This window comes from Ceratotherium simum, chromosome 19, assembly GCF_057802395.1.
Source record: "Ceratotherium simum simum isolate JZ-2026a chromosome 19, ASM5780239v1, whole genome shotgun sequence".
NCBI classification, from domain to species: domain Eukaryota; kingdom Metazoa; phylum Chordata; class Mammalia; order Perissodactyla; family Rhinocerotidae; genus Ceratotherium; species Ceratotherium simum.
In genome coordinates, this window is record NC_141918.1 from 16612297 (window position 1) to 16627535 (window position 15239).

Consider the following 15239-nt stretch of genomic DNA (forward strand, 5'->3'; position numbering starts at 1 on the left):
AAACCATTTTATTAGACTGCAGCCTCAAGAGCGGAGTATGATTTCTGGAGGAGAATATAGAACTGACAAGTGCAAGCCCAAGGCCTCTGGTTTTCCAAAGACTAGAAGTATGGTGGGTTACCAAGTCAGGGCTTCAGTCACAAGGAAACAATTCAATTTTCCAATTACTAAACTGAAATAAAATTTGTTAAAAAAAAAATTAATTGTAGGAATGTAGACTAGAGGATGCCTAGAATTTCACATACAGAAACCTCTGATCTTTTATGTTAACCACAAATTCTGTATGTCAGTGTTGTGAAATAGGTGCTAGAATTTAGTGCAAGTTAGACAACATTAATAGAAGAATAGAACAATGTTTCTCTTCCTCTAGTCTGTACTAGTCAAACCACACCAGAGAAACTGTGCTTAGTTCAAAATGTTATATCATTAATAGTAATAATAATGATAATAATAACATATTATTATACTTGTAAGGTACTTAATAGTGTAAAATTCACTTTCCTATACATTATCCCATTTTAGGACAGATGCTAACAAAATTTTGTATGTCTAGGAGGGCATCTTAGAATAAGTGATGTGGAAACCAAAAAAGCAAACAAACAAACAAAAACTTTTGGTAGCAGTTTCAAGGCAGCAGTTTGATTTTTCAAGTGTGGTCCTTGGACCTCTTAGGGTTCCCAAGATTGATTCAGAGGATTGAAAGGTAAAAGGAATTTTCATAGTAATCCTAAAATTATTTGACTTTTCAATATATTGACATTTTCACTGATAGTGCAAAAACAATACTGGGTAAAATTTCTAATGCTTTTGCTGAATCAAAGCAGTAGTACAAAACTGTACTAATAGTCATTGTATTCTTCACTGCCAGGCACTCGCAGGGGGAAAAAAGGCCAATTTCATTTAAAAATTTTTGTCCTTGATGAAGCAAAAATATTGTTTGTGTCAAATATCAGCCCTTGAGTACATGTCTCCTTAATATTCTGTGCAATGAAATGGGAAGTACACGGCATTTCTGCTGCATACCAAGGTGAACCAGTGATTTCCAAATGAACAACACATGATGTTTCAAAATTTCAAAATTATGCGTGAGTAAAAGACCCATTCAAAGTGCAAGTTAGACCAATAGATTTTAATGGAACAGAATAAAAATGTTTATTGGACAGTTTTGGATTCCACATTGCAACCTTTAAGAAACTATTTGTCAAGATTGGGTGTAGTATCAAAGATTAATATCCACAGTTACCTGAAAAAGCTGTTAAACTATTCTTTCCCTTTTTAACTACGTGTCTGTGTGAGGCTGGATTTTCATCAAAACTACACAGATTGAAGGCGGAGAAGATGAGAATGCAGCCATCTGAAGACATAAAAGAAATTTGAAAAGTGTAAAACAATGCCATTCTTCTCATAAATTTTCTTTAATATATAGTTATTTCTCATAAAAAATATACTAGTTATCTTACTAGGTAATAGGTTTATTATTGTTATTTTATAGGAATTACTAATGAAAGATTTTTAACTTTTCTGTTTTAATTTTCTAATATGGTAAATATCAGTACATATAACTCACATTCACAAAAATTCTTGGAGGTTCTCAACAACTTTAGTTTAAAGGAGTCCTGAGACTAAAATGCTTGAGAAGTGCTTGCTTAAGTAAATCTAACAGAAGAAGAATGAGACAACATGGTAGCTGTCATTAAGTGTTTGAGAACACCTTGGATGTCTTGTTTTTACCTGCTCAGCATGCAATTCCTGTTTTTCTGATAAAAGCACACCAGTTTTCCTTTAACAAATCATATTACTCTTCTGTTTTAATTGAGGTTTAATCTAACTCCTAGCTGCAGGGGTAGATATTCTACCTAGGCATTGCCAATAATTACATTTTCTTTTTTTTTTGTGAGAAAGATCAGCCCTGAGCTAACATCCATGCCAGTCCTCCTCTTTGTGCTGAGGAAGACTGGCCCTGGGCTAACATCTGTGCCCATCTTCTTCCACTTCATATGGGACGCTGCCACAGCATGGCCTGACAGGTGGTGCCTTGGTGTGTGCCCGGGATCCGAACCTGGGCCGCCAGCAGCGGAGCGCGTGCACTTAACCGCTACGCCACGGGGCCGGCCCTCCAGTAATTACATTTTTTATAAGCCCCATTTCCTCATCTCGCAGCCAGAGTGATAAATCAAAAATGGGTATGAGCCAGTGAGACTCAATTCTCAGACTTGTGCAGGAAGCTTTGGAGAAGAGGCAGTTTGGAGAAGAGGCTGGGGTTGATAAACCAGTAGGCTATTTGGCTACAACTGCGGCTTGGCATTGTTGTCATCATTTGGAGACAACTTTCTCAAAACAAAAGCAATGCAAAGGAAAATAAAGTAGAAATATGGAGAGAGACATAGCTTTGATTATACCATTTGAGCACCTGGCTCAAGCCGTGTCAGTTTTATGAGGCAGTAAATTCTCTATTTGCTAAAATTAGTTTGACATGGATTTCTCTTACTGGTGTCTGAAAAGATCCTGTTGAGTATTACTCCAGAAAGAATAAGAATCATGATTGACCAGGTTTATTCTTAATATAAGGAAGAAATTTCAGACAATCTGTGCTGTTTCGGTCATGGCACAAACTGCCCCATAGAATTATTTTCTTTTTGAGTTGGAAGGAAACTTAGAGATGAAAGGGATACACACCTTTATTTTAGGAGTAAAGAAACTGACATCCGGATTTTTTAATGTTATTTCCATATACTTAATTAGTGGTAGATTAAGAAATGAGCTCAGTGTCAGTTAAGTATTTGTAAACATCCAATGACCATTTTTCAGTGATAATGGATTCCAGAAAGGCTGCTTGGGACCTATATAATTTCAAATATATAAGTCATATCAAAAGAGACAAAATAAAGTGGGGAGTTAAAGGAAGTATCCAGAAAATCTAAAAGGATAGGACCAGCTGTCAAGAAGGAGAGTGGTCGTGACAATGTCTGTTATTGTTGTTTACCATAATTGAGAATTAAAATACAATGATTTTGTTCAACAGTCAATTCTTTTTCTTAGGTCTACACAAAATTACTTTTATATTATTTCTCTTAGTCATTGAAAAATCAGTTCTAGGGATTATTTTTAAGAAAATTTTCTAAATATTCTTCAGAAAATTATCACGATTAATACAATATATACTATAATGCGCATTTAGCTAATTTAGCAGTTTTCTCAAGTTTATTCTCTTTATTGAACCAGATTTCCCAATATATAAGCTTTTCATTTATTGTAATTTAGGTGGAAATTTAGGAAATATTATTTCACTCTTCTAGTGTAATGTGTACTGTGTTAAATCAACATCAGTTTAACTTGAATTGTGTTGGGTATGTGCACACAAGTCACTTATTACTGGGCTAAAATATGGGGTAGTTTGAAGATTTTGCCCATTTTTGCACTAGGGAATGGTTTTCTAGCATACATTATTTTATTACTATTCTATTGTCTTGTACTTTTCCTTTTATGCTCTGACTTGAATGTAGTTTTCTTTAAAATATGAAACAAACTAGTTCATCTTTTGACAAATATACTTTTTTCCTTTCAGATACTGATCATTTCAGATATTCTAATTAAACTGTTACTAAATTATCTGTATTCTCTTGGAAGGAAGGGCCTTAAATTCTTAAAAGCCCAGTATAGACAATTTCTCCAATCACTAAAATATGATATCCTGTAAGTACAAGTATGCTAATCTACAAAAAAACCAAGTGAATTTCCTATTTGGAAACATAACACACATAACAAATTCAATGAAACAAGAAAAATAAGGCTTAATACCTTAGGGCACAAATTTAATTTATTTCAGATTTACCCAGCAGTGCTGTAATTCTGTTGATGAAAGGTGAGGCTCAACTTCGAAGATACCGTTATAGCAAACCAAGTTGAGAAAAGAAAAGAAGAAAAGCCAAATGAAAAGGAAAGAGGGGAAAAAAATGTCAGTAATTCCATGTATTCAGCTATTTCTTCGTTTATAGCAATGTTGGTTCTCAAGCTTCAGAGTCACTTGAGGACCTTCTTAAATATTCAGGTACATGGGTTGTGAACATTCTGATTGAGTTTTAGTCAGAGCCTAGGAATCTGTGTTTTTGACAAATACTTCAGGGAATTCTGATAGGTATCATTCAACTGTTACATCAGGCAAATCAAATTAGTCCATATATTAATTGCAGTTAAATTGTGTGAATTATTTAAAGCAGTTTTTTAGCTTTCAAAAGAGGGAGTAAAGTGCATTTGGGAAATAACTCCCCAAGTGAACGTCAATTCTGTATGTTCGATTTGCCAAAAATCCCTCAATGAAAATACAAGGAAAAAATCAAACTAGATGAGAGAAAGAGAGAGACATGGAGAGCCTCTTTTGCCTGAAAAACGGTGAAACACCTTTTTCTCATCTTAGTGACTTCTGTCTAGGGCTGAATCCCTGATAAATTGTAGTTGTACTGTAATTGATTTCATTCTTAACAAAACATCAAATCCTCTTGGGAAAAAACAAAGGAAAGTAGATTAGCTAAGGAAACAGAAAAAAATTCTATTTCAATGATTAAAATTTATGCCTGAGGAATTAAGCAGTCTTGATGGTTTCCTGGATTTACAGCATTTCATTTGTTACTGCCATTAGCTTTAACTGCTTTGGGAAAATTTAACAACAGAGCTATAGCATGGCTTACAACCATCATGAGCTTCAAAGATTCAAGAGCATGTGAAACATTTCCTTGCAAACTCTGCTTTAATAGGATTACATGGGTAACGTCTTTAAATATATTTATTCCCTCTACAAATCAGGTAGGATGCATTTTAATGACATATTTAAAATGTTGTCATTTTATGGTTGAAGACAATGACACCTAGAAACGTGTACATTTTTGAAAAGAAATGAATCACAAGCCTCAAAAACTTTCTTGAAAATAGGAAGCTAATTCCGGTATGCATAATGTCATCTTCATTGAACAAACTGAAAAGTAGAATTTATGAAATAGTAGTGCATATCAGTTCAGCAGTGAATTTGGAAAAATGAGATTAAACACAATCATACAAGCATAAAGCTAAAGTGATGCCCCTAATCTTTCATAATATTAGCTGTGAAACGTTTTTCGCTTCTGAAAGGACAATTATGGTACACAGTTGGATTGGTATCTTTCTGAGTTCTCATGCATAAAAAATAAACTGCTAATACATAATTAATACAGATAATGAAACTGGAAACAAAATCTGAGGACTTGTTCAGATTAATGACAGTTGCTTGAATTGCACATGTTCTTATAATTTATATTGAATTTTGACTGAATTTCCTTAGTATCTTCCTATTTAAACATTTTGAATCTAAAAAATTATGATATCACTTGAATTTAGGCATTCTGTTTGTGTGTATAATTTTAAAGTCAGAAAACTTGTTTGAAGTTTCTACAGTCAGCCTGAGGTGACTTGGATAAAGTTGTTAAGTAATGAACAAAGTTGTTGTTAATATTAGTCTGCATATGCTCATCACTCTTCTGAGGGACATTTATTCAACTTTGAGTTTCAAAGCTAATTGAAAATCATGGTAGGTTGATAAATATTGGAAATAAGGCTAATATTGTCATAGAATTTATTCCTATTTTATTAATTTTGTAATGAAGAAATATCTGAATGCTTTCTCTCTATAAATAGTACATTTCTCATTACATGACTGAACTACAATATTTATGGAAAATTGGCCACTATTTGAATAACATCCCTATTTCCTTATAATTAAAATCCTGCTCATAATTAGAATTGGAAGAATCGTTACTCAGGAGTTTTAATGTAAAGAAAGAATTATTAGGACTAAATAGAATAAAATATTTTTAAAAACAAAACAGTAGTTAATGTGTGTTTATTTTAGCTTTTTCCTGTTACTAAATTATACTTTTAGAAGAGATATCTATTCATTTATTTAACCAATGCTTAAGTTCCCACTTGTATTGGTCAGCTTTGCTGCTAAACAAACAACCCACATGCTCATTGTTTTACAATAACAAACATTTAGTCCTTGCCTCTGTAGGTGTTGATGACTGTTAAGTTATTTGTGGCTGCTGTGACTCAGCTTCATTCAGCTTGGCTTTGCTTAACAAATCTTCCATTTTAAGACCAAAGCTGGCGCCGCGGGCCGGAGCCGGCCAAGCGGCTGCCCACCGGGGCTCTGAATGGCGCGGCGGGGCCGAGAGCCAGGGACCCGCTGAGGAGAGCGGCGGCCCCTGACGGCTGCCGGAGGGGCGGCTGTGCGTGGATGAGGCGGGAGCCAGAAGCCTCAAGCAGCTGGCGCCTTCTCTGCCCCTGGGTGCCCTATGGCCCCGCTGCCCCAGTGGATCCACTTAACCTGTCCTGGTACGATGACGATCTGGAGAGCCAGAACCGGAGCTGGCCCTTCAATGGGTCTGATGGAAAGGCCGACAGGCCCCACTACAACTACTACGCCATGCTGCTCATGCTGCTCATCTTCGTCATTGTCTTCAGCAACGTGCTGGTGTGCATGGCCATGTCCCGCAAGAAGGCGCTGCAGACCACCACCAACTACCTGATGGTCAGCCTCACGGTGGCTGACCTCCTCATAGCCACGCTTGTCATGCCCTGGGTTGTCTACCTGGAGGTGGTGGGCGAGTGGAAATTCATCAGGATTCACTGTGACATCTTCATCACTCTGGATGTCATGATGTGCACAGCAAGCAACCTGAATCTGTGTGCCATCAGCATTGACAGGTACACGGCCGTGGCCATGCCCACGCGCTACAGCTCCAAGCACCGAGTCACTCATGATCACCATCGTCTGGGTCCTGTCCTTTACCATCTCCTGCCTGCTGCTCTTCGGACTCAACAACACTGACCAGAACGAGTGCATCATCGCCAGCCCCGCCTTTGTGGTCTACTCCTCCATTGTCTCCTTCTACGTGCCCTTCATCATCACGCTGCTGGTCTACATCAAGATCTACATCGTCCTCTGCAGGCGACGCAAGCGGGTCAACACCAAGCGCAGCAGCCGGGCTTTCCACGTCAACCTGAAGACCCCACCCAGGGGCAACTGCACTCACCCCGAGGACATGAAACTCTGCACCGTTATCATGAAGTCTAATGGGAGTTTCCCAGTGAACAGGCGGAGATTGGACACTGCCCGCTGAGCCCAGGAGCTGGAGATGGAGATGCTGTCCAGCACAAGCCCACCCGAGAGGACCCGGTACAGCCCCATCCCACCCAGCCACCACCAGCTGACCCTCCCCAACCCATCCCACCATGGCCTCCACAGCTCTCCTGACAGCCCTGCCAAACCAGAGAAGAATGGGCATGCCAAAGACCACCCCAAGATTGCCAAGATCTTTGAGATCCAGTCCATGCCCAATGGCAAAACCCTGACCTCGCTCAAGACCATGAGCCGTAGGAAGCTCTCCCAGCAGAAGGAGAAGAAAGCCACCCAGATGCTCGCCATTGTTCTCAGCGTGTTCATCATCTGCTGGCTGCCCTTCTTCATTACCCACATCCTGAACATACACTGTGACTGCAACATCCAGCCCTTCCTGTACAGCACCTTCATGTGGCAGGGCTATGTCAACAGTGCCGTGAACCCCATCATCTATACAACCTTCAACATCGAGTTCCGCAAGGCCTTCCTGAAGATCCTACACTGCTGACCCTGCTGCCCACCTGCACAGCAGCCTGCTTCCCACCTCCCTGCCCAGGCGGGCCCGGCCTCGATCCCTGGGAGCCGTGGGCAGGAGGGCGCAGGGCGGACTCGGCCTTCTCTTTGCCCCAGCAGGCCCTGCAGTGTTAGCTTGGCACCATGCCCCTCACTGCCCACATGCCCTCACTCTGCCAGGGTAGTGCCAGAGAGCCAGGCACCGTGCAGCCCTTGGGCTGGACCCCTGGCTCAGGGCAGCTCACACAGCTCCCTCCCACTTCCAGGCCCCTCTCCTTGGCACCAAAGATGCAGCCGCCTTCTTTGACCTTTCTCTGGGCCTCTGGGGTTGCTGGGGCCGGAATCAGGGCTCAGAGGTCAAGCTCTCTGTTGGGCTCAGCCTGGTCTTCACAGGCCTGTGCTGGAGCTGGCGGTGGGGAGGGATGGATAGTTCACACCCCACAAGGCCCACACTGAGGAAGCCAGAGCTCTTGCCAAGGTCCCAGGCAACTTCAATCCTGGGAGACCCATGTAAATACCAGACTGTGGGATGAACCCCAGAGAAGCCCAAGCCAAAAATCTTTGCTCCTTCTCCCACCCAACAGGGGCCTCTACTTTCCACAGCAGAGGGTCCTGACCCGCCCCACCCACTCCAGCTTCCCGTGTGGTTTCCACACCCCCTGAGGGGAGGAACCCTGGTCTCGAATGGCCCCAGGAGGGTCTGTGTGGAGAGAAACCCCCACCCTGAGCCCACTCTGCCACCTCCTGACAGACTCGGTGCCTCCTTTATCGTAGCAAATGTTGGCCAGCCCGGGGGCAGGCAGGGAAGGTGGGCTTGTGACCATGTCTGGGGCCTGGGTCGGGGGTGTCTGAGCTTCTTTAGGGGGCTGCCTCCTGCCACACTCTGCCATAAAACCACTTTCCTTTTCTCTTCCTCTTGCCTCTTCTCTCTCCCATTCCTTTTCCCTTCCACTGCCTCTGCCTTAGAGGAGCCCAAGGCTAAGAGGCTGCTGAATACCATTTGGCCTGACCTGGCCCTGCCCTGAGGGAAGAGGGGAAGCTGCAGCTTGGGGAAGCCCCCGGGCCCCAGACTCTGTAACATCACTACACATGCTCCAAACTAATAAAACTTTGACAAGAGTCAAAAAAAAAAAAAGACCAAAGCTGAAAGAGAGGACCCTATTGAGGACCTGCCCATTCTTCTGACAGTGGGAATTAACAAGAGACTCTGATAAACCCTACTATCACATTTAAAGCTTCTACTTAGCTGTAGTGTGTGTCAAATCCACTTAGAATCCATTGATCAAAATAGGTGACTGATTAAGCCTAATATCAATGGGATGGAAAGTGTACTCAAAGGGTGAGGGGGACAAGGGTGTGTGAATAAATATTTACAAACACTAGTAAATCTACCACACCACTCTTCACATGGCCATTGCCCTGAAGAAAGTTTCATTGTGGAATAAGTGTTTGCAATGAAAGTGGATATGTATTATTCAAAGAGGCTTCCATTTAGGTTCATTCTGTCATACCATTTGAATTTGGGACATGTTTGTTTAAGAAAAAATGTAAATCTTATTTCTATCTGGGATTTCATTTAAGCTATATATTCTATCAAATTCCCCATTGCAAACACTTTGTGTTGCTGATTCAGATTTTCATAAATTATTTTAATTCTATACATGGGAGGCAACCCAAATTTAGAATCCTAATCAGAGAAAAATCAAAGCTGGTTTACAGTAGTCCCCACTTATCTGCAGGGGGTATGTTCCAAGACCCCCTGTGGATGCCTGAGACCATGGGATAGTACCGAACCTAATATATACTATGTTTTTCCTATACATACATACTTATGATAAAGTTTAATTTATAAATTAGGCACAGTAAGAGATTAACAACAATAACTAATAATAAAATAGAACAATTATAGCAATATACTGTAATAAAAGTTATGTGAATGTGGTCTCTCTCAAAATATCTTTTTTTTTAAATAATTTTATTTATTTATTTTTTTTTACCCCTAAGGCCCAGTAGATAGTTGTATGTCATAGCTGCATATCCTTCTAGTTGCTGTATATGGGACGAGGCCTCAGCATGGCCGGAGAAGCGGTGAGTCGGTGCGTGCCCGGGATCTGACCCCGGGCCACCAGCAGCTGAGCCCGCGCACTTAACCGCTAAGCCACGGGGCTGGCCCTCTCTCAAAATATCTTATTGTGATATCTTATTCTTTCTTCTTGTGATGATGTGAAGTGATAAAATATCTACGTGATGAGATGAATTGAGGTGAATGACATAGGCTTGTGATGTAGCTTTAGGCTGCTATTGACCTTCTGACAGTACATCAGAAGGAGGATCGTCTGCTTCCAGACCATGGTAGACCATGGTAACTGGAACTGTGGAAAGTGAAACCATGGATGAAGGGGAACTACTGTATAAGAGTGAAGACTTATGTATTGTCACAACATTAGGGGAAGGCTGAGAGACATTAGATCACTCCTAATTCTGATTGAGTCTCTTTCTTGCTGCTCCAAGATAAGATACCTTGTTGCCTCCAGGCTAGATACAGCTTTCTCCCTCATCCAGATCAACCAGCTCGACCAGTACCTTGCACCTTCCGAGGTTCCTTCCTAAGGATAGTAATGGTTAAACTAATTAATTGGTCTATGTGTTGGCATCTAGGTGGAACTATAAATAATAACACTCTGTCTAGGGCCATATTTTGTGAGGTTAACTGATGGCTTTCTAATGCCATAAACCATTCCTTTCTTCTTAGAGAGTACTACTGCTGTTTTTCACCTGGAAATGAGAAACAAGGATTCCACAAGAGCTTCCTTCTCCAGTATGGGCCCAAATCAATCTAATAATATCCAACTCTGTCTGATATGCCCTGCTTTTGTCTTCCTTGATGAGTTAGCACCTCTGCTTCTTATTTGATTTATTCCATTCAAATTATCAAGATCACACCCACATTTCTTGCTTTATTTATTTCAATTAAGTTAATAAACTTATAGATATAATTGAAAGAAATATCATCCGTAAAACCTGATGAACATCATCTTAATAAAAAGAATATTTTAACTCTCTTCTCTGGCTCACAAACCTCAGCTAATAACAACTATCCTCTATTTTGGCTTATGTAAAGGCCGTCATATTGGTGACTCACCCACTGATGTAGGGATTCTCCCCCTACTCTATTTACAGAGTTGCCAGGGCTGGCTCTCACATACCAGGACAGAGTGATGGGACAGGGGTTTTCACCTAGTTCTACATGCATAAGCTTTATTGATGCCAGGTAGACTTGCCAGAGTCTCACAGATTACCAAAAACTTCAGAGCCATCAAGTTTTGTTAGTTATTGATTGGTCATCCCTTCAAATTGACTTCATTATTGTTCAAAATATGCCTCTTGCTGCCTTATATATAGTAAACAAAAATATCTTGGCATATCATGTCTCTCTCTCTTTTCATACATTACAAATATATTCATACACTTACATTTTTTTTTTCATGACGTAAAATTGGTCGCCAGGTTTAATGGATACAATTTTATCCCTTGACATTGATTTTTTTTAATTTAGTAGGAATAATTGGTCATGTTTAGGAAAATATTGCCAAATATATTATTTTTGTTTTGTTTAATGATGTCTTCATAAAAAGTTAAAATTATTTTATAAAAATGTTTAATACTTAGGCAAAAATCTTAAAAATTAATTAATAAAAGGAGAACATAAATGCCTCACTAGATTTCTTAGGAAAAGGAATTAACATTAAAGGCATATCTTATATCAAATTATCAAAGAAAAGCCAATTCACACCATAAAATGACTAATTTTGCCTCTCTAATGATAAAGTATATAGTACTTAGTGCTGGTGATGATACTATAAAATGTGGGTTACTAGTGTGTTGAATAATTTTAATATCTTTCCTAAAAACGATTTGGTTATACATATCTAAAGTTTGAAAATGTTTCTACTTTTTGTCCAAATAAATCTACTTTGAGAATCGTATTCCAAAGGAAGTATTTATGTACATCATCTTGACTATAGATGGAATGTTAAGTTAACAAAGCAAGATACAAAATTATGAATTCGTAAGTAGATGGAAGTTGCTCCATGAAACTGGAGGTCACATCATTATTTGTGTATTTAACATTAAACTCATCCAACTGACTAGAAGAAAAGCCTGATATCAGCCTTTTTTCAGGGTTTACTCTTCTTGCCTTGCATCAGATCAATAATAAGCCTGAGGAATTTTGGATCCTGGAAAAAAAGACAATGTTCCATCTGCCTTCAACTGCCTTTATTGCTGTTACCTTCATTCCTTGCAAGCACAAGTCCTCAAGGGAGAAATATTGATTTCAGTATTTCGGAGTCTAGTTTGATCAGCTCCTGATCCAAGCTAGCAAGTTTTTTTCAATATGGTAGCTGCAGTGACTCACATACCTCTGTTCCAAGCTCAAACTTAGGAGTCCTCCTGCAGGATCTTTAGGTAGAAGTTTCTGTAGCTGATTTTTACCAGCACCCCTGAAACCAAGCCCAAGGCCGTGACCTCACCAACAAAGAGAGCTGAATCTCATCAGGCTGAGGTCTACTCTGTCTCTATCCTATTCCATTTCGGTCCTGGGAATCCAAATGCCAAGAGATTGTGCTGCTTCCTATTCAACCATTAAAGCTCTTTAGGGAGCTATATTGGATAACCTGGTCTATATGACCAGGCCTAGATCCTGGAACCCTTTACGCTTCCTCAGGAGGAATATTAAGACTCATTCTTAAAAGCCCTGTGATTGGACTCCCCTTCATTCATTCTGTTCCACTTAGTCACTATCCCCTAAAAATGTTTGAAATATTTCTTCTAAGGTATACTAGTTTTCTATTGTTGAGTAACAAATTACACAAATTTAGCAGCTTAACTCAGCATCCATTTATTATCTCACAGTTGCTGTTGACACAATGTAGTTGAGTTTTCTGCTCACAGACAAATCAAGATTGAGATTTCATCTGAAGCTTGGTGTCCTCTTTCAAGAGCATTCAACTTGTTGGCAGAATCAGTTCCTTGTGATTGTAGAATTGAGGTGTGTTTTTATTGTTGTTTTTGTTTTTCTCTGGTTGTTGCCTGGGGAATCACTCTCAGCTCTAGAGGCTGCCAGCAAGTCAGCTAGGTGGCTCCCTCCACAGACAGTTCCCAACATGAATGTCTGCTTTCCTCCAGGCCAGCAGGAGAGATTCTCTTTGATGCCACCTTCTTTTAAAATACTCATCTAATTAGGTTAGTTCCTCCAGGATAATCTCACTTTGGATTAACTCAAACTTAACTGATTAGTAACCTAATCATGGGAGTGATAGCCCAGCATATTCACTGATACCTACCAACATTAGGGGGAGGAGGTTATCCAAAGTGTGCACATCAGGGAGGAGAAATCTTGGAGGCTATATTAGAATTCTGGCTACTGGAGTCTGTCCTGTGTCTGAATCAGTTATTTCATTAGAGTTTGCAAATTTTTTTTCCTTGAACACAGAAATTTTTATTATATCACTTTATAGAGGGTTATATTCACTAAAATATTAACAGAGATAATCCCTAGGTGATGAGATTTGAGAAGAAGTTTTGCCAGTCTTCATTATATATTTCTATTTTATGTACTTCATTTTTGAGCTTTTATCAACAATGTGCTGGTAAATATTTCATAACTTGGTCTCCAAAAACAAACGCCCTTATTTGTAGCATTTGTTGATCTGTGGTGTAAATACTCCCACCATGGCCATTTCCAAGCTACCAATTTGATGTTACTGAATGAAGAGTTAGCAGGAAATGCACGCCATTCAACTGGCAAGCTCGTGCGGCTAGCTACAGAACACCTATTATTATGTTTATTATAAAAATGAGCTCTTTACATTTTAGAGGAAATGGACATTTCCCTTGACAGCATTTGGATATGATAGAACTCTGTATAGGACTGAGAATCACTGCAGTAAAATTTAGAAATGTCTCAAATGAGCAGCACTAGGTTTTACACATATTCGATTTGAAAGACAAAATATTTTTACATTACATTGACCCTTGAGGCAGTTTAAATCCATAGTAATTAATAGTCCGATCATAGGAGTCTTCTGAGAACTCAACTTCCTTGTGATAGTCCAGTGCACTTAAGAGAAAGTGCAAGCCCTTTGGGGGTCAAAGCAGTTTCCCTTTTCTATCAATATAATAAATAGAAATATTATTTTAAAACATTAAACATTCTTACTCATATTAAAGGTAAATTAAAATTTATTTTAAAAATTGCAGTAGTATGACATCTCAAAAGGGAAAAACTGGAGGTAAAAGCTAGTTTAAAAATATATAGAATTTGAGATAATTTTATAAGCACATAAAGGTAACAATCAGGGTAGCAATGAGTATAATGCTTAGATATAAAAATCATAAACTAGTTGGTACAAATGTTCAGCTTTTGTTTTAAAGTGTTATTCTTTTTTCTGTGTCTTACTTTTTAGGAAATAGGTTTTAAAAACATGGAAGGAAATAACTAACAGTAAAAGGCAAATTGCAGTTTCATTGAATTCACTCAATGAGTTATATCAATCTTGTGCTAATGTGTCAGATTTACTTTAGTAAAAGTAGTGTTCTATTGATGGGAAAACAGATAAAGAATCAAAGAGTAGGTCTGTACTCCTAAGTAGAGACATCATCAAATCCCTGAAGTAGAAGCTTAGCTATATGTAATCATTTGTAAATTAAAGAGATAAATTTCAGGAAATGATAAGATCAAATATTTCTCCCTGAAGGGTAAACAAGTTTACAGAACTGTGACTGGCATACCCGGGATTGCTTCCAGGAATGGAAGTATAATCAGTCATTATATTCAAAGCACTCTAGACTCTAAAACTTGGTACGATCTATAAACAGGAAGTAAGTTGGGGAAAAGTGGATAAACAAATGTCCAAAAGTGAATAATGAGAATGTTAAGTCAGGAAGGACCAGAAAAGAAGCTACTCAAGGGAACTGAGAAGAGAGAAAGAGATGACTTATTTCAGATAAATGTTGGTTTATTCAAACCCTTTATAATTCCATTGGGAGAAATGGTATGATTGGATCAGTTAATATTTACTGAAATCATATATAGATTTCTAAAGTTTTAAAAATGGACATGATTGAAATTATCTGTGCTGTGATATATATCTGGTCACTTGAAATTGGGAGGAAACTTTTTGTCAGTACCATGGACTGACGGCCATTCAGGCAACTGTAACAAAAAATGCTCAGTCTTATCTACTATGAAGACTATTTAGTGGCATTAATTCAAGGTCATCTCTGAGTTTTCTTTACCTTGACTCTCCTCTCCAATTCCCTACTTTTATAAATTGAAATCACTTTAGCATTTCCCTATTGTAAATGCCCCCCTCTGTCACAGGAAAATGGAATACACATTTGAGGGCTTTAGCTCATTGGTCCAGCATCAGTTCAGTTTCATTGCTGCTTTCTTTTAGATCATTTATTATCTGCTTTCTTAGGCCAAACTTGTATTTCAGTTAGTGGGTCTCAGCCATGTCCTCTAAGGCGTGAGCCATTTTGTTGGTACTGGGCTAGATATCTTTCCCCTGAAAGC

General features: G+C 39.1%; 1 protein-coding gene across 1 annotated transcript in view; it reads left to right on the top strand.

Annotated features, from left to right (window-relative positions):
• Positions 1–7655, top strand: part of LOC101395820 (D(2) dopamine receptor-like) — a 39367-nt gene extending 31712 nt beyond the window's left edge. The window contains 4 exon segments of the mRNA XM_014781043.2: positions 3566–3693; positions 3996–4048; positions 6123–6783; positions 6785–7655. Of these exon segments, the coding sequence (XP_014636529.2) occupies positions 3566–3693; positions 3996–4048; positions 6123–6783; positions 6785–7655 (1713 nt within the window).
• The last annotated feature ends 7584 nt before the right edge of the window (positions 7656–15239 follow it).